General features: G+C 61.6%; 1 protein-coding gene and 1 long non-coding RNA gene across 3 annotated transcripts; one reads left to right on the forward strand and one right to left on the reverse strand.

The window, feature by feature from the left end:
• Nucleotides 1–2,967: 2,967 nt before the first annotated feature.
• LOC102164681 (uncharacterized) lies at nt 2,968–9,586 on the reverse strand. 2 transcript variants are annotated; one of them, XR_002339393.2, is made up of 4 exons: nt 9,485–9,586; nt 7,797–7,948; nt 7,618–7,696; nt 2,968–3,193 (listed from the first exon to the last, which is right to left on the reverse strand). It is a non-coding gene; the product is annotated as an uncharacterized LOC102164681 (long non-coding RNA). The 2 variants fall into 2 exon arrangements; XR_001304724.3 differs by lacking the exon at nt 9,485–9,586 and adding an exon at nt 8,082–8,268.
• Nucleotides 8,201–21,093, forward strand: BOK (BCL2 family apoptosis regulator BOK). The gene is made up of 5 exons (XM_021076030.2): nt 8,201–8,510; nt 8,994–9,245; nt 11,510–11,638; nt 17,715–17,878; nt 18,724–21,093. Exons 2-5 carry the CDS (start codon nt 9,023–9,025, stop codon nt 18,847–18,849), a joined length of 642 nt encoding a protein of 213 aa, XP_020931689.1. The 5' UTR covers nt 8,201–8,510; nt 8,994–9,022; the 3' UTR covers nt 18,850–21,093.
• Nucleotides 21,094–22,082: the final 989 nt, after the last annotated feature.

A 22,082-nucleotide genomic window follows, 5' to 3' on the forward strand; every position in this document is an offset into this window, starting at 1 on the left:
AAGACAAATCCTAAGAACGGAGAGGGGTGCCGTGGATTGGATGGTGTCCCCGCAAGCGTGTGGAAGTCCTAAACCTGACATCTGTTTATCCTAAACATGACTTTATTTGCAAATAGGACTTGGCAAATGTGATTGAGTTAGGACGAGGTCAGACTGGAGTCCTAAGTCCAGTGGCAGTGTCCTTATCAGAAGAGGGGACACGGAGGGGCCATGCGATGAAGGGACATGGAGGATGGAGGGACCGTGAAACGAGGGCATGCGGGGGGACCGTGAAACGAGGAGACCCAGGAGGGCTGTGTGAGAGGTGGGTGACAGTGGAGTGAGGCAGCTGCCAGCCGAGGCAGCGGCCCAGAGGAGCGCATATAGACAGGTCCACCCCTGCAGTGTCAGCGGGCACCACCTCCCACACGCGAACTCTGAACAGATGCCTGCTGTGCTGAGCCAGCGCAGAGGTTGTGGTTCTCTGGGTGGCAGCCGCATGCAAGGAGCGAAGGATCAAAGGAAGGGGCGGAGGAGGGGAGGGAGGGTCCCGGGGGGAAGCCAGGTGGATGCTGCGCCTTGAGTATGAGGACTGTGGACGATGCATCCGTCTCTCCAGCCCGAGATGGAGTCAAAGGCATCTTCAAACACAGGGATTCAGGAGGTTGCCGCCCGAGCCTGCTCGGAAAGAGAACAGATGCAAGGGCACAGTTCACGGCCACGGGGACATCGGGGACACCCATAAAGTCTGCACGAGTGTCGGCTGTGAAGTGAGAAGCACAGGTCACTGCGGCACCTGGGTGAAAACAGTTTATCGGCGGTGTCCCCCTCACCCAGTCCCTCCAGAATGACAATGAAGGGATCTTCAAAGCAGACAGAACCCACGAGAACAAGGAGAACTGGACATGAGAACAGTGGATGAAGGGTGGACCCGGGAGGGGAGGGTGGTGCCTGTCAGCAGCGGCCCAGCCGGTCACGCTTGGTAACAAACAGCCCTGCAATCGGAGCAGCTCCTGGCAGCCAGGGTTTCTCTCTCAGGCAGTCATGGAGTCTCCCCAGTTCCCTGAGGCTCCGCCACACTGCCCACATGTGGCTTCATGCCAGGAGCCGGGTGGCGGGGGAGCAGAGCTGTCCTGGGGTGCAAGGCGGCACAGATGCACTGGCCTTCAAGCCTCTGCTCCCATGAGGCCCTCGCCGCCCTGCTCACGCATCGAGGCAAGTCAGGTGGCCTGGCCAGTTGTCTGGGGACCATCCCAGGAACATGGATGCTGTGACGATGACATAACACCACATACTCGCTGCAGGGGCCGTGATGCACAGTGGGGCTGGGCTGCTGTGAGGGGCCTGACCTTCCCTGCCTCCTGCAGCCAGGCCCCCGGGACAAAATGAGCCCTGGGAACGTGAGGGACAGTGAGGCCTGGACGAGGGGTAAAGGAGGTGCCACCTCCTGATCTGTGGGTTCTGGCCCCTTTCCTGCACTCTGCTCCAGGTGCCACTGGCCAGCCCGGGAGCCCGTCCCACCCCGAGCAGAAGACCTTAGGAACCTGCGCAGGAAGAGGACCACCGTTCAGGGACGGCAAAAAAAGAGGCTCTGCTCAGACCCCGCAAGGAACGGCTGGGCCATCTTGTCCACAGGGAAGGCCAGCCGGGAATGCCACCCCCACCCCAAAGGGAAGGACCAGGTCGTACAGGGTGCTTTGAAAACTGAGGACAGAGCGAGAAGCATGGGGGCGCCAGCCACCCCAAAGCCCCTTAAAGTCCCAAGCCTCAGGAAAGAGTCTGGAAAAGAACGGACAGGTGTGGGTGTGGCTGACCCTCCCTGCCATCCCCTGAAATGAAGGCAACACTGTGAGCCACCTGTTGCCCAATACAATTCAAAAATCGCAATCCCCAGAGAGAAGAGAAATGTGTCCATTAAACAGAGACCAGAGGACTCCATTAGGGCCGCAATCAAGGCCGAGAAAGGCATCGGAAGCCGATAGAACAGCCAGAAGGGAGAATGAAGGAGCTCTCCTCACCCAGCTGGGCCCTGCGGAGGCGGCTGGAAGATGGGGCGGGGGGCCTCCGGGTGATCACGACAAACACCTCTGGAAACAACGATGGGTAAGTATTTGCAGGCATAAAGACGTTGGCTCCTGGCACCCGGGTGCAGCCATCAGCTCTGGCGGGAAGTGCAGCTTCTGGGCTCAGCGGGGAGGCCAGTCACACAGCTGTGGTCAAGGTCAAGATGTGGGGCGGGCGGGAGAAGGAAGGAGGGAGGAAGGAGGCCACTGGAGAGGAAGGTGGGGCCGTCGTCTCCCAGCTCCATCGAGAAAGAGCACAACTGCCTGCGTGTCTTTAACAGGATGGGCTGGCCCAACTGCATGGTCGTTGCCCCACGGAGGCCTGCGGAGCGCGGGGCTGTGGGATGAGGGTATCTGCACCTGGGAGAGCTCCTGAAGCAAGTTAGCCCCAGGTTCGTGCATGCAGGTGTGCTGCTCCTGGGGGTGGGCGCTGAAGCACCTCACTGGGAAATTTGAACCGTGGGCATGACAACACACCCGTCACAGAGAGCAGAAAGCTGCGCCAGTCTGATGGAATGAAGGATCTGGGAATGTGAGACAGAAAGAGAGGGTCCGGCAAGGAGTGTGGGGCTGGGGGCTTCTTCCTCAGCCACAGGACGTGGCCTTGGCCAGGAGGAACGCAGCAGCCCTGAGAGCAGAGTCACTTGGGGGCAGGGCTGGGAGGCAGACCGGGGACAGCTGCTTTCCATGGAAAATTCCCAAGAGGCGCTGGACTTTTTTTTTTTTTTTTTTTTTTTTTTTTTGCTTTCTAGGGCCTCATCTGTGGCACATGGAAATTCCTGGGCTAGGGGGTTGAACTGGAGCTGCAGGTGCTGGACCACAATCGTTAACTCACTGGGCAAGGCCAGGGATCAAACCCACATCCTCATGGATACTAGTCGGATTCGTTTCTGCCGAGCCACTACCCAGCACTGGATTCTTTAAATCATAGACATGCATAATTTTTATTAAAATAATAATGCACAAAAATTGCATAAAAGTGGAAATGACTGTGCCAGGTGCCAATACCTACGCCAAGTAATTGGGAGTGTGAGGGGTTGAGGTCAAGGGGGGATCTGGACACACGGACTCAGACCAGCTTCAGCGTCGAGTTTAAAGTCCTGGAAAAGCTCAGGCCTCTTCAGCGGGAAAAGCTGGACCAACTGCCAGGCCTATTTGGGGAAGAAAAAAGAAATGAAAATCTTTTGAGCGTTCACAGAAATGGATTTTGAAAAGCACACCGGTCAGGAACAAAGCTGGGGTAGCCGGTTCAAAGAGGCCAGCAGGGGCGGGGCGGGAGCCGCGGGGGCAGGAGCCGCGGGGCCCTAACGTCCAAGACACAGCATCGCCCTTGCGTGGGAAGCATGTGTCCCATCCAGTGAGAAGAGGCAGCTCGGCCAAACGAGCAAACCACGGCCACGGACGTTGCGGCACGGAGCCCACCGGCAACCGGCAGACCCGCGAGTTCATATCACGTTCACGTGTCGCACGTCATGATGAGCCCAGGCGGTGTCACGTTCACCTGTCAGGTGGACATCCAACACTCTCTCGTCTGTAAACTCGGGTGCCGCCAGGGCAGGAGGCGGGATGTGGCTGGTCCGGTGACACCGGGGACATGTGAGGGGGCTGAAGGCCGGCCGGCGACCCCTCCCCTGGCTGCGCTGCCCTCTGGTCATGTGGGCTCCCAGGTAGTTTCGCAAAAACCCTTCTGGCCTGGGCTCCGATGCGCCGGGAAGGATGAGCTCCTGGTGAAAGTACCTGGGAGGGGCTGGTCCAAGGAGCGCTCTGGGAGAACGGGACTCAGCGCCCCAAAGCCTGGGTGCGGCCTCTGTCCCCCGAGCCCCGTCTGGTCATCCCCTGCTACTGCCGTGTCAGCAGAGCAGGGGCCACCGACACCCCCCAGGCAGCTTTTGGGAGCGGGGCCCCCACCCCAGGGGCCCAGCCCCTGCCCACAGCTCTCCTGAAGGGGCAGCGAGGGGCACATGTGGGACCTCAACCTGGCCGGGAGCTGCATGGGAACTGGGGTCCCTGTGCACCCCTTAGTCCCTGAGGGGAGACCCCAGGAGCCAGCCCACGGCAGCCCTGGTGTCACCTCCGGGACTCCCTCAGGCGCTCTGATCTGCACTGGCCCCAACCTCCCCAAGGCCAACTAAGCCCACCGAGGCCACTGGAGCCCTTTTTGGACCGGCCTCTGGGGCTCTTCAAAGTCTGCAGGGATCAAGGGCGCCCTACGCTTTGGTCTGGATCTTGTCTCCCCATGGCTTCAGCCACCAGCGGCCACGCGTGGAACCGCCCTGAAGCCAGGCCAGTTCCCTCCCCTGTCTTTTCTGGAGGCTCCGACCTCCTTGCAGGAGGCTGAGCACATAAGCTCCAGTCCCGCCAGAGCCGCCAGGGCTGGTTTTTCTGCTGCTTATAACACTCCCCCCTGCTCCCGTCCAAGGCAAATGATTCGAGGACCCACTGAGTGGCCAGACTGGGACGGAACAGGGAGCCTGAGAAGGAGGAGCAGAGGGGCCTGAGGCTGGACCGAGCAGGACCCATGGACAGCCTCATATGCCGACCCCGACTGGCCTCGATGGTTTGGGCCTCTGGGAAGGCAGACCTGGGGGAGCGAGGGGCACGGGTGTCACCCCTCTTGCAGGCTCCGCCCTCCTGGGCCACCTCATCCTTGGCCACCCCAGGGGGGACCTGCTTTGCACAGCAGGAGTGGGAAGATTTTGGTGCCGGTGGAGGGAGAGGCGGGGCGGGCGGGGGCTCTGAGCAGAGCTGTGAAGATCCAGGGAGGAGGCAGGGCCAGTGCAAAGGCCCCCAGGCTCAGAGTGTTTGCCTACTCGGATGATTTGCAGTGCGAGGTGTGGCCAGAGCCCTAAGAGCAGGCAGGGAGAGGAGTGGCGCTGGCTTCACTTGGAGGGTGACGCAGTGTGGGGGCCGTGCATGGATGTACTGGGTTGGTTTTGAAAGGACACTCCATCCCAGAGCACAGGGTGGGCTGGAGCAGGTGGGGTTGGTGGTGGCAGAAGTGACTCCCTCTGGAGAAAGGAGAGGCTGCGGTGAAGGTCTGCCCCGCCTGCGACTCCCCAGACACAGGAGCCTGGCGACTGCTCATTAACCGTGCAAGTGGCTCACAAGACGGTGGGAGGCCCGCTCAGGAGGCCAGCCTCCCACCAGACCCTTGCCGGGACACACAGCCCGGCCTGTGGCCCGGAGGCCTCAAGTGAGCCCTGCACGTCCAGCCCCACCATCCACACCCGTCCACTCTGGCTGTTTGGTCCCCGCCAGGGCCAGGCTGGGGAAGAGACCCGCATAAGCTCTGGAGGCGCCATAGACGGTGTTTGGGGGGCCCTGGGCGTTTGGCCCCGGGGGAGGGGACATGCCCTTTTGTGCCTGTCCCTCTGCGTGGCCATGTGCAGCCATGTCTGAGGTAGGTATTGCCACACACTGTCTGAATCTTCGGTCCCTGGGTTACCTACCCCTCTGCCCCCCAAACTGTGACCCACACGACGGACTCAGCTGATCTTTATGGAAACCAGGATCCTCCCCCTGGTCACCCAAAAGGGCCTTATGAGCCCCGCCTTCATCCACGAAGTCTGGGGAACTGACAAGGCCCTGTACCCATCCAGAGCCAGGGATGTAACAACAGCTTTGCACCTTCCCACGCCCAGCCAAGCTGGTTGAGAGCACGTGATAGAAGCTGCTGGCCCCAGGGCATCCCCAGGAGCTCCCTGGGAAGACTGGATTTGTAGGGCGTAGACAGGGACCTTTAGGCAACTTCTGCAATCACTCAGGGACAGCCTGTCTCAGGGTGAAGCCATCATGAAGGAGCAAGACAGACGCCGGATGGAAAGAGACTCCTGGATCCAGCCATGCCTGAAACCAGTAGATGTCTCCCTGGACTTTTTAGTCACATACATCACCAGTCTCCCCAGGCTCAAGCCCGATTGGGCTGGTGTCAGCACTGAGGCTCCTCACCAACGACACAGGGACCAGTGGGGTCAAGAGCAGGGCAGGCAGAGAGCGAATGTTGCAGAGGCAGACAGTCAGGGCCCGGGGGACTGGGGGAAAGTCCATGCACACTCTGGGAACTGGGACGGGGACTCGGCCTCGCTGTGACTCCTGGGAAGTCCCTTTCCCATTCTGAGCCTCCATACTTCCGCTGACAAAATACAGAAAACCCAGAGTTCCCGCTGTGGTGCAGTAGATTAAGAATCTGACTGCAGGATTTCCCGTCGTGGTGAGGCAGAAATGAATCTGACCAATATTCAGGAGGGTGCGGGTTTGATCCCTGGCCCCGCTCAGTGTGTTAAAGATCGGGCTGAGCTGTGGTGTACGTCAGAGACGCAGCTCAGATCCTTTGTTGTTGTGGCTGTGGTGTAGACAGGCAGCTGCAGATCCAATCTGACCCCTAGCCTGGGAATTTCCATATGCTGCAGGTGCGGCCCTAAAAAGCAAAAAAAAAAAAAAAAAAAAAAAAAGGAAAGAAAGAAAGAAAAAAAAGACTCCAACTGCAGCAGCTCTGGTCACTGCAGAGGCAAGGGTTCAATCCCCAGCCCAGTGAAGTGGGTTAAAGATCCCACGATGCCGCAGCTGTTGATTGGATTTGACCTCTGGCCAGGGAACTTCCGACTTTGATATGTCTGATTTTCACTATTGCTCACTTCAAAATATTTTACAACTTCCCTCCTGATTTACTACTTATTGTTTGATTTTTTTTTTTTTTTTTTTTGTCTTTTTGCCTTTTCTTGGGCCGCTCTCGCGGCATATGGAGGTTCCCAGGCTAGGGGTTGAATCGGAGCTGTAGCCACTGACCTACGCCAGAGCCACAGCAACGCGGGATCCGAGCCGCGTCTGCGACCTACACCACAGCTCACGGCAACGCCGGATCCTTAACCCACTGAGCAAGGGCAGGGACTGAACCCGCAACCTCATGGTTCCTAGTCGGATTCGTTAACCACTGCGCCACCACGGGAGCTCCACTACTTATTGTTTGAAAGTGTGATGTTGGAGTCCTCAGCGTGGCTCAGTGAATTAAGACCATGACTCGTATCCATGAGGATGCGGTTTTGACCCCTGGCCTTGCTCAGTGGGTTAAAGGATCCGGCGCTGCCATGAGCTGTGGTGCAGGCCGGCAGCTGCAGCTCCCATTGGACCCCTAGCCTGGGAACTTCCATATGTCACAGGTGTGACCCTAAAAAACAAAACAAAACAAAAAAAAAACAACAAGAAGTGTGATGTTTAACTTCTCAGTATTTGGAGGCTTTCTGATAGTTTTCCTATTGTTGAGTTTTAGTTTAATTTACTTTAATTCAGAGAGGACATACTTGTATGATTTCAATCTTTTGAGATTTGTTGGCTTTATGGTCCAGGATATGGCCTATTTTGATTAACATCCTACTTGTACATGGAAAGAGCATGTACTCAACAGCGATTGAGTGAAGTGTTGTGTACCCGTGAATGAGGGCGAGTTGGTTCATCCTGTAATTTGAACCGTGTGATGTGGGTTTAAGGAGAGGGAAACAGAGCGGAGGGATGAAAAAGGGTGCCCAACAGATCCTCACAGAGCCACTTGATTGATGACGTGGCCTCTTCTCCAACTCACCGGAAAAATGACGGCGCTTTCAGACAACAGTCGCAGGGCTCCTGGACCTTCATCCACTTGGAAGAAACGAGCTCTGACCCTACAAAGCATTCACAAGAATCAACCTGCGATCCATCACAGCGCTAAATGTGAATGGGAAAGGAAAACAGGGCAGGATAGTCTGATGAAAAAACACCAACCGTAAGAAAGAAGACTGCAATCGGACTTCATGGAGAAAACTGCAGCTCAATATAAGCAGCAGCAAACCCCAGAGTTGCAGAAGATATTTGCAGTGTCTTCAATACAATGCAAATCCGAGTATCCACCCACAGCAGCCAGCCCTGGGTCAGACCTGGAATACAGTACGCAGTCGATAAAGGAACCTCCGCGAATCAGTGCGATAATGGAGCCCCCTGTGAACCCAGGCGGCTGGCGCCAAAGCTGGGTCCTAATCACTGGGCCCGTGGCCCTTCTTGAGTGCATACCGGGAACTCGCTCGGCCGTCCTTAAGCCGGGAGGCGGCGGGGGAAGCTCTGGCCGCGGCTCCGCCCCAGGGTTGCCTTTCCCTTAGAAGGCAAAGCCCCAAGCCTCGCCTCTCGCCGGCGGAAAGTTGCGCTGGGCCGCCTGCGCTCCCCTCGCCCCCGACGACGCCGCCGGAGCCCCCGAGGCCCCGCGCACTCCGCGCTCCAGCCGGCTCAGGCGTGTACAGGGCGGGCGCCGGGGCGGGGCGCGCGTACTCGCCGGTTTGAATGGAAGGATCCAGATCGGCGGAGACGGCGGCCAGCACATCCTGAAGCCAGCACTCCTCCCCGGCCCCTGCGCCCGCGACATGCGGCGGGAGAGCTGAGCAGGGCGGGCCGCGCCATGGGAACGGCGAGGCCGGGGACAACCATCCAGGACGGCGAGGCGCAAAGGTGGGTGAGGTGGGTGGCGTGGGACGCGGGGCGGCCTAGGGTTCCCGCTGCCGCCCGTTGGGAGCACGATGGGCTGCGCCCCCCGCCCACTCCGCCGTCGCCAGCGCACTGGTCTTCCAGCGCGGGCGCTGCGGCCCCAGAGCGAATCGCCATTTCCCCGGGGTCCTTCCGAGCCCTGGCAGCCGCGGGGATCGTGTGATTGAGCTCGGATCTAGGAGAACGCGACCCCGTGCTTTTAAAGATTTGCGGCGCAAACAGGAACGCTTCCCCGCAGTTGGCCGCAGCCCTCCCCAGGGCCGCGCGCTGCCCGGCTCCCTGTGCGCCCCGGCCCGGCGCGCCGCTGCCCACCCTCCTCGCGCGGCGGGCCTTCGCCTCCGCCCTCCGGGCCGGAACGGGGCGGCGGGGCGGCGGGGCGGCGGGGCGGCGGGGCGGCGGGGCGGCGCGGCGGCGCGGCGGGCGCGTCTGAGCGCTGTGTGTCCGCAGGTGCGGCGCCCCCCGCCCGCGTCCCCGCCATGGAAGTGCTGAGGCGCTCCTCGGTCTTCGCCGCCGAGATCATGGACGCCTTTGACCGCTCGCCCACCGACAAGGAGCTGGTGGCCCAGGCCAAGGCCCTCGGCCGGGAGTTCGTGCACGCGCGGCTGCTGCGCGCCGGCCTCGCCTGGAACGCGCCCGAGCGCGCCGCGCCCGCCCCCGGCGGCCGTCTGGCCGAGGTGTGCGCGGTGCTGCTGCGTCTGGGTGAGTGCGGGGGCGGGGGACCCCAGGCCGCCCCTCTCGAGCTGGTTGGCGGGGCAGGGCCAGCTGCGCCTCGGGGTGCAGCAGGCCCTCCACCGGCCCGCCCACCCGGTGACCGCGCCAGGCCCCGGCCCTGCCAGCCTCGGGGGCAGAGAAGGGCTGGCCCCGCGCCTGGAATAATCTAGAGCACAAGGCAGGTATCCTCAGGCCCCCTCAGGCTGGCCTGCGCACCCGCCACAGACCTCCCCGAGTTGGCCTGCTCAGCCCAGGTTGCAGGCACCCTGGCGGTACAGGATAGAAAGCTCCGTGAAGAATCCTGTTTTGGTGGCCGAACTTCCACAGTGACCCTTGTACTCAGCGGGGCACAAAAATCCTTTGCCAGACCACGTGTCCTGATGTTTGTGTTGGAAAATAGGTCCTTACAGCGACTGGCTGAAGGGCTGCCCTGCCTCGCTCTTTTCTCTCGGTTTGGAGGAAATTTAGGAGAGCTGAACCCACCCGGCGGCTGGGGAGCCAAAATCCCACCTAGATGGCTGGTCGTGTAGACGAGGGGGGCCCTTGATTCTGGACTCACATGCAACCCAGTAACTGTCTCCATCTCCCCCAAGGACCCCAGGGAGGGAGGGACAGCCCAGCTGACTCAGCCAGTCCTCCTCGCCACCCACCTTGGACCCTGGTGTGCGATGCTTCCACGCCGAAAGTGTGCACCTTGGGGGGTGGCCTCCTGGATGGAGCCCTGACTGAGTGGCTCTCCAGGTGGACTGTGGGGCGAGACTGTCCCAGGACCCAGGTTGGGGGAGCCCCCCCCCCCCGTGAAAGAGGGTGCTTGCCTCTTCTCAGGCCCGTACGGGTGTCTGCTTGTTCCTGTGTTGTGGGGACCTGGGAGCAGGGCTGTGTAGACTTGGCCTGCCTAGGAGTGTGTTGGGGAGACACACAGATGCTGTAGGGGCCATTGCAAAGGGCCCCCAGGAGGGTGGTAACCCGCCCAGGCCTCGGGGGGTGGGGGGATCTCTAGTACTGAAAGCAAGTGGGGTTTGGGCGATCAGCCAAAGGTGTGGAGCCTGGACTCCCGTGAGTCAGCACGGGTCCAGCTGTGGGCACGTGGGGGGCGCGTTCTCGAGGGCCCTGGAGAATGTCGTCTCCTGGCTGCCTCTTCACAGCCCTTCCCCAGAGTCTGGCCTCGCTGGGGCTCCGTCGGGGCCAGATGGCTAAGGGGGCCGGGAGGGAGAGGGTTGGACCCCCAGAGCATTCACCTCTCGTCCGCCGCCTCTGCCCTGCCCTCGCAGCTGCTCAGTGTGAGCCCCTGTGTGGCCTGGTGCTGCCCCCCGGCCCCTTGTCAGCAGACGCCCAGCTCCTAGAGCAGTGGAAACAGGAAGAGGCCCTGGGGTGGTCCCGTGAGCAGCCTCTCGGGGCCAGTCCCCAGGAGACCCGGGCATCGGTGTGTGGGAACGGTCAGGCCAGCCCTGAGAAGTTCCATGCCACCTCCCCAGCCCTGCCTCAGCCCTGCTCTGCTTCCAGATCTTAGTTAGTTAGATGGAGTGCAGCTGGCCCCAGGGGTGCCGCGGCGCCCGGATCCCTGGGACCTCCAGTCGGAAGCACTTCCCTGTTTGCTTTGGCGGAGCCCCGCTGGGCCAGGGGACCAGGGCTGAGCAGAATTCCTGCACGTGGCTGTGGGGGCACTGCATCGAGCACGTGCACAGATGGGCTTTGCCAAGAGTGGCCGCCCCACCCGGATGCCCCTGCTTGGCACTGGGGGCCCAGCTTGACCCTGGGCGGCGCCAGCGGCCCCAGGCTGTGGCTCCACTCCCCGGTTCACAGAATGGTTCTGGGGCCCGAGTGGGGACCCCCTCTGAGGCAGCCGCTGGGCTCCCTACTTGTGTGGGATTGTTGGCACCTGTATGGGGTTGCTGGCACAGGCCCTGCCCATGTGTTGGGCTCTGGCCGCCTGCCCATCAGACTGTCGCCTGCCCGCCCGGGCAGCTTGCTGTGGGCTGTGAGTCACCGATCAGGCATGGCTGGGATTCCCGCCCCACCAGCCCAGCCAGCTCTGCCCGGAGCAGGATTGGGGGCGGCTGGCTTGTCAGAAGGGGCAGGCCCCAGAGGCAGATCAGGGGTGTCCACTGCAGCTTTCTGCTCTCGTCCCCAGGGGCGTGGGGGTGGTGTCAGTGGAGTGAGAGGTTCGGGGGTCAGGGATCAGGCTGGGTCCGTATGGGACAGGGCCCCAGCTGTGAGGGGACCACCTCTGACGCGCCCATGTGACCGCATAGCGGACGAGCTGGAGCTGATTCGGCCCAGTGTCTATCGCAACGTGGCCCGCCAGCTGAACCTCTCCCTGCAGTCCGAGACCGTGGTGACCGACGCCTTCCTCGCCGTGGCGGCCCAGATCTTCTCTGCAGGTAGGCCTGTGTACCACGCCCAGGTGCCCACAGCGCCGGCACGCCCAGGGTCTGTGGGGCAGGGCGGGGGCTGCAGCGCTGGTGGGCTCAGGGGGCTCAGCATGGTGTCCTCCCGTGGGACACACCAGCCCAGAACTGGGACTTGATCAGTGACAGATGGTGCCTCCCCAGTTGGGCAGCTGGCATGGGCCTCTCGTGCAGTTCTGGCCAGGCATTAGCCAGGGCCGCAGTGACCTGAAATCCCGGCTGGGGTGCGTGGCCCTGGCAGCCAGTTGGTGCTGGCTCTGGGCTGGAGTCAGGCCGGGCTGTCCTGCACGTTTTTTTTTTTTTTTTTTTCTTTTGTCTTTTTTTTTTTTTTTAGGGCTGCACGCATGGCATGTGGAGGTTCCCAGGCTAGGAGTCCGATCGCAGCTGCAGCTGCCGACCTGCACCACAGCCACAGCCATGCCGGAACCGAGCTGTGTCTGCGACCTACGCCACAGCTCATGGCAACACTGGATCCTGAACCCACTGGGCAAGGCCATGGATCAAACCCACAACCTCATGGTTCCTAGTGGGATTCTTTTCCACTGCGTCAGGACAGGAACTCCCTGCACATGTCTTGCGCGTGGTCCATGGGGTTTGGGCTTCTCGCAGTGTGGTACCAGGTGCCAAGCAGCCTGGGTGGGCACTGCTAGACTCTTGTGACGTAAGAAGTCACACCGTCGCTGTGCTGGAGGCTGTTGGTCAGAGGCAAGTTGCTGAACAGCCCCACGTCAGCTGAGGCTTATCCACCAGTGGGAGTCCCTGGAGTTCCCACTGTGGCTTAGCGGTAACAAACCCAACTAGTATCCACGAGGACTCGGGTTCAGTCCCTGGTCTCGCTCAGTGGGGTGAAGATGTGGCGTTGCCGTGAGCTGTTAGAGGTCACAGATATGGCTCGGATCCTGTGCTGCTGTGGCTGTGGTATAGACGGGCAGCTGCAGCTCCGATTAGACCCCTAGCCTGGGAACTTTGGTGTGCCGTGGGTGTGGCCGAAAAAGACAAACAGACAAGACTGGTGGAGCGGCTCACAGGGACGTCTTTGGGGAACAGTGACACACGTGTCTCGCCTGGCTGGCCCACGGTCACCTGTGAACTTCCTAGAGCCTTCATCTATGCCCTAGGAGAAGATCTGCTCCTGCCACCTCCCTGCCCCCGCCCTGTCCCCGTGCCCTCCCCTGGGGTTCAGCTCCTGCTGTCCTGTTCCTTCTGCACACCCACCTCCAGGCTCCTCCAAGAATCCAGGACTCATCCCCCCAAACCCTTCTTGTTCCCATATCCCCTCCTGGGGACCTCCTGGGCTCCTGGTGGCCCACAGACCCCATCTCCCCACCTGTGACCTTGTGACACCCCATGCTCTGCGTGTCCCCCTCACTCCTGTGTCCTGGTACGTCGCAGGTGCCCGGTGCTGCCGGCCGTCCGGAGGCCCAAAGCCTCAGCCACAGTGCAGTGCCTGTCCCATCCGCCCGTCCCACAGGTGCTTCCCCAGCACCGCCCCGCACTGCCCGGCCAGGGGTCTCTGTGACGAACGGGGGGCTGGGCCTAGCCCCCAGGAGAGGGAGCTCGGGGACCCCAGCGCCAGAGAGTTCTGGGGCTTCGGGGAGGGGCCCCGGGCAGCAGGGTGTCTGCCCCGACCAGGACCAGCATGGGTCTTGGCACCCCCTTCTCCTTTCCTCAAACAGCAGAGCAGGGCCTGGGGGCTGGGGGTGGGGCTGAAGAGGCAGCAGGTCTGTGGAGACCCCCCCCACCCCAGAAGAAAGGAGGCATCGGGCTGAGGCCCCCAGCCTCTCCCCAGGGGGGGCCTCCCTGGGTTGTGGCCAGTGGGGCGGAGATGCAGGACCCAGCCCCGCAGGCCACACCGGTCAGCACTGACCTCCAGCGGGAACACCCGGGGGCAGGGGCACGGGCTCCCCCGGAGCGTCTGACTGTCCTGGCCCGGGCCTGGGGCTCCGGGGGTTCGGCAGCCCTTGGGGCGCTGGTGGGGGAGGCAGTGAGCGGGGCCCGAGAGACAGGCGGGTCGCGGCTGGCCTCCTGGTCCCTGGCCTGGCCTGAAGCTGGACGCGTGGGTGGCCGCCCGCATCTGTCTCCGGGCTGGCGCACTGGCGGCTGGTTTACGAGCCGAGGGCTGGCTTTAAAAGGAAGGGTCACTGCCGAGAAGGCGGCTCTGGACGGCTGCTGGTTGGGACTGAGCAGGGAGGGGGGCCGGGCCCCAGAATCGGGGTGTGTGGGCAGGGGACAGAGGGCGGGGGCTGGGACAAAGGCCCCAAACCCGCCCGCCCAGCTTGCTCAGTGCAGGACAGGCCAGAGGTGCTGCGGTTTCTGGGCCGAGGCAGGGCCTGGGGCAGGGCTGGGGGCGGTGGGGAGGAGGCCTGTCGCCATGAATGGGCACAGGGCACGGGCGGCTTTTTTCACTTGTAGAGAGTTGAGTTTAAATCTCGTGATTTTCGTTGGAAACTGGAGCAGGACACACTTCTGTGTTCAGGAATCTCTAGCTCACCCAGGTGCCCCCACCACCCGTGACAGCCTCCACACCCCACCTGCCCCCTGGTGCTTTGGGGTGCCCCCTGCCTCATGGGCTATGTGACCTGCCTGTGGCTTCTTAAACTCTCTGGACCTCACAGTCACCCGAAAGGGGGCAGGAGCAGACTCCAGGGAGTGTAGGGTTGCGGTCCCACTGCCTTCTGCTACTGACCGGCTCTCAGACCTTCCCGTGACCAGCTGTGGCTGCCCCCACCCCTGCTTCTGGTCCCCCCAGGTCTCCCCTCCATGCCTTGTCTGTCCCAGGCTTCAGCGACCCTGGACCCTCTGCCACTAGTCCAGCTCCAGCCCTCAGGTGCCCACTGGCCTGCCCTCTCTGCCCGCAGCCTCTCCTGGCAGCCGGGCCCTGCAGCTGGCCCCAGGCTGGACCTTCCTCCCCCTGCCTCCTGTCCGGCCCCTCCCTGCTTGGCTGTGGTGTGGGCAGCTCAAGGGCCACAGTGCAGGGCTCGGGGGTGGCCTCCCTTGAAGGGGGAGGCTGCTTTTGGCTGGAGAGACTTCTCAGCTCCCTTCAGTGGAAAAACAAAGTTGGCAGGTATTTTCGCTTTTTCCTTCTTATTACAAGAGCAAAACATTTTATAGCAGAAAGATCAGAAAATACACAAAGAACCCTTAGAAATCAGCACTAAAACTAAAAGACAATGTCGTTTAAAAGCGAGCAAAGGATCTGACTAGACCTCTGCTCGAGGAAGACGCGAGAATGGCCAGTGCGATGCGGAAAGTTGCTCAGCCGATCAGTTGTCAGGGGAGACTCACTCCCTCGAACCGCAGCGGGGTCCCACCTGGCGCCCCGGGCGGCGGGAGCCAAGCCGTGGGTGTGAAGAGCATCCGCACCAGCCTCTCGGAGGGCTCGGCTGACGAGTCGCGGCGGGACCCGGCAGTTGGCTCCTCGGGCCTAACCCGGGAGAAGGGAAGGCCTGCGCTCCGGCGTTCGGAGCCGCGCATCCGTCGCAGCCGACCCGGCCCACGACCCGGATGTGCGAATCCCGATGGGGGTCCCGTCGCGCGTGGTCCGTCCACTCGGAGGAATGTCATTCAGCCAGAGGAGGGAACGAGGTGCCGCCAGGCGCCACGCGGGGCAGGGGGAGCCCTGGAAGTGTTTTGCTAAGAGAAAGTGCAGACACAGAGTGGCCCTTCCTGTGTGGCTGAGCCCTCCGGTGCTGTGTCCAGAGCAGGTAAATCCCTGGTGACGAGGTGGGCCAGAGGTTGGGGGCACCGTGACCCGGGCTGTGAAAACCAAGCTGGCTGTAGGACAGGGTCAGCTTGCTGGAAACCCCGGCTCTCGCTGGAAACAGTGGACTCGCGGTGGTGAAACTGTGTCTCCATGAAACATGCAGAACACAGAGCCAAGGAAAAGAGGCCTTGCCTGAGCCCCCGGCCCGCCCCCGAGACCACCCTGCTGGCACCTTCCAGACCAGTGCTCCACTCCAGCTGGAGCAGGGCTGTCGCACAGCTCACCTCTCCACGCGGGGCCACGGCGCCTGCTGGCTTCCTCCCATCTCATGGCAGGTCCTCAGGACCGCCTCGTGCTCCTCGCGCCCCCAGCCCACGGTGCACCTGCCCCTGGTGGGCCTGGGGACCAGCTGGGTGGCGAGCCTGTGGGTGCCACGGGCACAGCCGTGAGCAGCACAGAGCCCACCCCCTGGGCCAGTGCCCCACGGCGGCTGGAAAAGGGGAGCGTGGCGTGAGGGCCCGTCACCGGGACCCGCCTCCCTCACGCCTGAAGGGCACTTGGCGGGACCTGGAGCAGCGCCCTGGGTGCAGGAGCAGCGAGGCCGGGGGCCGGCTCGAGGGCCTCAGACTTGGATTTATTTTGAAAGAGAAGGGAACTGACAGTAATAGGAGCGTTCTAAGTAGGGGAGGGACACGGCCTGAACGTCGGAGGCGGGGGGATGTGTTAAATTTTCTTTCATTGAGGGGAGGTTCAGATACAGTGAAGTGTGCGATTTGGCGGCATTTAGCACGTCTGCAACATTGTGCAGCCACCGCCTCTCTGGGTTTTTGTCACTGAGGAGAACACCCATGCCCGTTAAGCTGTCCCCAGCTCCGGGCGACCCCAGGTCTGCTTGCTGTCTCCGTGGATCTGGCAGCTCTGGACGCTCACGTGAACGGGCTCGGACGATGCGTGCAGTCTGCGGAGGCGGCTGCTGTTACTGAGTGTGAGGTTCCGAGGTCCAGCGGCCTGTCCGTGCTCCACCCTCTCTGGGGCCAGGCTCCGCTGTAGGATCGACCACAATTGCTTTTCCAGTCACCGTGGGTTGGTTTTGTCACGGCTGAATCCTCACGGCAGGTGTCGATTCGCACTGACTCGGGCTGCTGTAACCCGCGGCTCTGGCTGCGGTGTGCACGTGGGTTGAAGGGCGCTTGCGGTCTGTGTGCTCAGCGTCTACAGGCACCGCCCTTCAAGGACTGTCGCTGGGCCCGTGTGCCTTGTGTTGCCAGGGTCCCTGCACCTGTCTTTGCCATGCAGTTAGGAGGCTGCAGGCTTACCTGGATCCTCGCGTTGCCACTTTGAGGTTTTTGTAGGTTTTTTTTTGTCTTTTTAGGGCTGCGCCTGTGGCATATGGAGGTTCCCAGGCTATGGGTCAAATCAGAGCTGTAGCCCCTGGCCTACGCCACAGCCACAGCGACATGGGATCCTTCACCCACTGGGTGAGGCCGGGGATTGAACCTGCTTCCTCAAGGATACTAGTCAGATTCGTTTCCACTGAGCCAGGACGGGAACTCCGCCACTTTGAGTTTTGAATCTGATAGACTCCATATCTCGTTTGAATGAACACTTTGACGACAAATGAGGATAAGCATTTTCATCTGTCTGGTGTGGTAGTTGCATATTTTTCTTTGTGAATCGGCTGTTCATATTCTGTGCTCGTGTTTCTTTTTGAAGGTTTCTCTTTTTTTCTCATTGGTTTATAAAATCTCTTTGCATGTGAAGGAAGTTTACACAAGTCACAGGTGTGCTTCCCCGCATGTCGCCGTCTGTCTCTTCTCCCAGGTGAGCTCCGACTCGGTTCTACCTTCGGTAGCTTAGGGGCTCAGGAGGGACGTTCCTCCCAGGGCTTTAGCGTCTTTATTGGGAAACGTCCGGTTGTCCTCTCGGCCGTGCAGGGGACAGACAAGCCAGGCGCGGGTGCGTCTCCTAGCTGCTTCCTGTTCCTCGCATCTGATGCCCAGTTAGCGCCCTCGACCCTCTCAGCCCCCTCCGCCCGACTGCCTTTCTGTTCCATCGTGTCCTCCAGCGGATGGTGGGCTGGGCAGGGTCATCACGAGGCTCTGGCACAGGTGTGCAGGTGCACAGGTGTGCAGGGGTGGAGTCTCCGCCCAAGAACTAGCTGTGATGGTGGGCAGGACTGACCCGCAGCCAGTGGTGGCCAGGACTTGCACAGGCAGTCAGCTGACTGAGCACCGTGGGTCGTGGCTGCCCTTGGGTGCAGACCCCAGCCATCAGCGGGGTGGCAGGGCCATGGCCCAGAAAGGCACAGCCCTGTCATGTGACCAGCATCCGTCTCTCTCCCCGCAGGCATCACGTGGGGGAAGGTGGTGTCCCTCTACTCAGTGGCTGCGGGGCTGGCCGTGGACTGCGTGCGGCAGGCCCAGCCCGCCATGGTCCATGCCCTTGTCGACTGCCTCGGGGAGTTTGTGCGCAAGACCCTGGCGACCTGGCTGCGGAGGCGCGGCGGATGGGTGAGGGGTGTGGGATGCAGGGGGGCCTGGCAGGGGCGATGGCTGGGTGCCTGCCGTGTGGGAGTCGGAGGAGGGGACCCAGGATCGGGGGGTGAGCCGGGCTGCCGGGTCCAGGACTCCACTGCTCGCCTGTCCCTGGCACCTCCTGAGCCGGAGACAAACCTGCTGCCCCCTCATGGGGTTGGGCGTCAGTCATGCTCTTCCACTGTCCCCGTGCCCCCAGCCTCCTGCCCCGCCACCTGCAGCAGAGCCCGCTCCTCTTCTGAAGTGGGTGGTGGGCGGAAGTGTGGGACGCACGCTGGCCGAGGGGACAGAGTGCAGCCCAATGCCAAGGGTGGGGCCCTGGGTGGAGGGCGGGGGCAGGGTCTGGGTCTCCTCTGGAGGTGGTGCTTCCGGGATGACTCACACGCCTTGGGCATCCCTCTGGCCCTGCGGCCTTCCTGCCCCGAGCCCGGCTGGGGCTGGTCCCCACGTGGCCGAAGGTCAGGCCGCAGGGTCCCACTGCGTGTGTTAGCAGAACTAGAAAGAAACGAGGAAGTAAGGAGGGGCCGCTTGTTGGGCTTCTGGAAAGCTCCTCTTCTGCTCCTGCTCCAAGGATCCTGTCCTTTCCTGGCGCCCGCACAAGGACGCTGGGGTGTTTGTAGCCGCCCTGGCGGCCGGGAGCGGGGCCAGCGGGCTTCCCTCCTGCCTCAGTGTCCTGCCGGTGGCCCCTGGCGCCTCCCCCCTCCGTGAGCCGGGAACTGGGCCTCCTGCTGGGCTACAACCTTCCCTAAGGGCTGACCCGCGGGCAGGGCGCCGGGGCCACCGCTTCTCAGCCTCACACTGACTGTCCCCCCGCCCTGCAGACGGACCTTCTCAAGTGCGTGGTCAGTGCCGACCCCGGCCGCCGCTCCCACTGGCTCGTGGCCGCGTTCTGCAGCTTCGGCCGCTTCCTGAAGGCTGCCTTCTTCCTGCTGCTGCCGGAGAGATGAGCCGCGGGCCCCAAACCAGCAGCTGCGCCCTGCCCGAGCCGGGACGCCCCTCGGAGCCCCGGGTCCAAGCTGGACGCCCCGCCCCGAGCCCCTCCTCCCCAGACCCAGGCCCTCTGGACGGGGAGTGGGGGGCTTCCCTGGGCCTGGAGCTGGACTTCGGTGCCGACAGGTCCCCCACTGCCCCCTCCCCTGGAACCCTTGCCTGCACACTGCTCTCTAGAGCAGCGTGTCAAGGTCGCCTCCCAGGCCCCAGAGGAATGGCGCAGGGCCCCAGCTGTCACCTGACACCGGCGCCTGTCTGTTAGGAAAGCCACCTCAGGGCACGCGGTGGCCTGGGACCTTGTGGGCAGGGGCCCGGATGTCTGGCCTGAAGGTGACTCTGGCTTGGCCAAGGCCAAGTAGCTGTGGGGTCGGTCTTAGCGACCGTGCAGAGCATGAGGCCAGGCGGTTGCCAAATCCACCATGGAGGGCGCGTGTGCCCCGTGCACGGCGGGGTCCTGCGGCAGCAGGGACCTTAGAACAGAAAGCCCGTGACCGAGAAGCACAGTGTGTGTGTTCGATCCCAATAAAGTTCCGTGGCGATGGAGGGTGGACCCCAGCTGCTTCCCTGTGCCTGTCCTGCGACCACCAGGGCCTGGGCAGAGGGCGGGCGGGCCAGCATGGGCACACGGGGCACAGATGAACCCGGCGCTTCCTTGATGCGGGCAGCCTGGGCTCCCCTATCCCAGGACAGCACGCCTGCACAACCTCATGGACACTCCCACCTGCACACACCCGTGCACACACACATGCACGCACACACCTGTGTACACAGCCACACGCGCATGCACACACATACCCACGTGTACGCACCAGTGCACACCAGCAGCCTTTCCCTCCACACTGCCCCCATGTCCCCCTGGCAGAGCCACCCCTGCTTTCTGAAGCAGGGACAGTCCCCTTGGGGCCCCCCTGCCTCCAACAGGCCGCAGGCGCACAGGGCTGGGGTGGTGGCCTCTCTCAGCCCCGTTTCCCTTTGTGTGTGATGCAGGTAGGGCCTTCCCGCCCAGCCTGGTGAAGCGACCGAAGCCGAGGCTTTTCATGCACAAGGTGTAGTCCCCACCCCCGTCCCTCAGCTCCGGGGCCTGGTGCCCCCAGAGGCCACAGGCCTCAGCTTCCTCCCCCGCCTGCTCTGTCACGTCCTGCCCAGGGCCCCACGGGACCGGACCCCAGGGCGCTCCTGGTGGGAAGGAAGGAAGCCGGCAGAGGGAGCGGGGGAGGAGGGGTGGTGGCGCTGGCCTGGTTGCTGTCACTGGGGTCAGTCCCGTGGTACATTTCCAGCGTGGGAAAGTGATGTTGGGCCCCACCGAGGCTCCGAAAGGCAGCGGGGTTAGAGCAGCGGTCAGTCTCCGGGTCCGAGGTTCCGTGGAGGAGGGTTTCCAACAGCAACAAAAAGATGCCGTCCCGGGGATCAGCAAAGCAAGAGACGCGAAGCCTAGGGGTTCCCTGGTGGCACAGCAGGTTAAAGATCTGGCGTTGTCACAGGCTTGGGTCACTGCTGTGGCCCAGGTTCGATCCCTGGCCCGGGACGTCCACATGCTGTGGGCCAAAAAAACCACACAAGGCATTCGAAAACTTGTGCCAGGAGGACTGAAGGAGAAGAGGCCTCAAAGGCACCTGGGCTCGGACAGCCAGGAGACTCCACGTGGCATGAAGAGGACAGTTCTTGCCAAGTACAGTTGATGCGATGCCTGGGAAGGTCCCAGAGTGTCTTCTCGCCTCTGGAGCTAGACGGGCTATTCTGGAGTTCGTGTGCGAGGGGAGAGAAGAGCAAAAACAGCTCGGGAAACCCTTAAAAAGAGGAGAGGCGAGGGGGATCCAGGTCCCGACCACTGCGTCCGTCGTGGGCCCGCCGGGCGCCAGGCCGCGTGCAGCCAGGCGAGCGCAGGCACAGACCCAGTGCTGGAGCTCCAAGCCCCTGATGAGGTGGGAGATGCGCGCCTGTTGGCAAACATTGTGACGGCCGGCAAGCACTCGGAAGGAGGCTCGACGGCACCTGTCCGTCCCACTGCACCGAGACAAGTTCCAAACGGGTCAAAGGGCCAAGTACGAGAAATGAGACAGTCACAGAGAACAGAGCCCGTCACGTGCGCTGGAAGGTAACACGGGAAACAGAAGGTCTGTATACGTGTGACCGGGTCACTCTGCTGTGCAGCAGAGATGGACGGAACATTGTAAATCAACTCTAATAAAATTAAAATACAATTTTTTTTGGGTCTTTTGTCTTTTTAGGGCCGCACCCGCAGCCTGTGGACGTTCCCAGGCCAGGGGTCCAAGCTGCCAGCCTCCACCACAGCCACAGCAACGCCAGATCCGAGCCACATCTGAGACCTACACCACAGCTCACGGCAACACCGGATCCTTGACCCACTGAGCGAAGCCAGGGATTGAACTCACATCCTCATGGACACTAGTCAGGTTTGTTAACCACTGAGTCATGACAGGAACTCAAAAAAATAAATAAATAAATAGAAAAATGAAGCAAGTGCTAGAAACAATGGGTGAATTTCTCTGTAGCCGGGGAGGTGACAGACCCTTCATAAGCGTGACCTAAAATCCAGGAGCAACGCAAGACAAAGCAGTTACTGGAAAAAATGTTCTGAACGTCACTCTCAAAAATATTTGCAGCTTGAGACAGGAAGCAGGGTGTTGGCTGTCAGAGGTGGGGTAGAGAATGGGGGGACTGCCTGATGGGGACGGGGGATGCATGGCATTTCTTCCTGGGGTGACAGATGCACTGGAACCAGACAGAGGTGCTGCTTGCACAACATTCTGAATGTGCTAAATGCCCCTCTGTTCACGTTACCGTTCACTCTAGAATTGTGAACTTTATGTCCTAAGAGTGTTTCACCTCCATGAAGAGTGTAATTTAAAATTAGGACTATTGAGGGTAATATTTATAATTCAAAAGAGCTTAGCTTCAAAAGTTGCGAAGAAAAAGACAAAAAAGAGAAATGCAAACTCGGGGTTCCCGTCGTGGCTCAATGGTTAACGAATCCGACGAGGAACCATGAGGTTGAGGGTTCGATCCCTGGCCTTGCTCAGCGGGTTAAGGATCCGGCGTTGCCGTGAGCTGTGGTGTAGGTTACAGATGCAGCTTAGATCCCGCATTGCTGTGGCTCTGGTGTGGGCCAGCGGCTGCAGCTCTGATTAGATCCCCCTAGCCTGGGAACCTCCATATGCTGCAGGAAGCG

This window comes from Sus scrofa, chromosome 15 (assembly GCF_054392235.1).
Source record: "Sus scrofa isolate SSC_HxYL_T2T_F1_AM1 chromosome 15, Sscrofa_HxYL_maternal_Yorkshire_Landrace_v2.0, whole genome shotgun sequence".
Lineage (NCBI taxonomy): Eukaryota > Metazoa > Chordata > Mammalia > Artiodactyla > Suidae > Sus > Sus scrofa.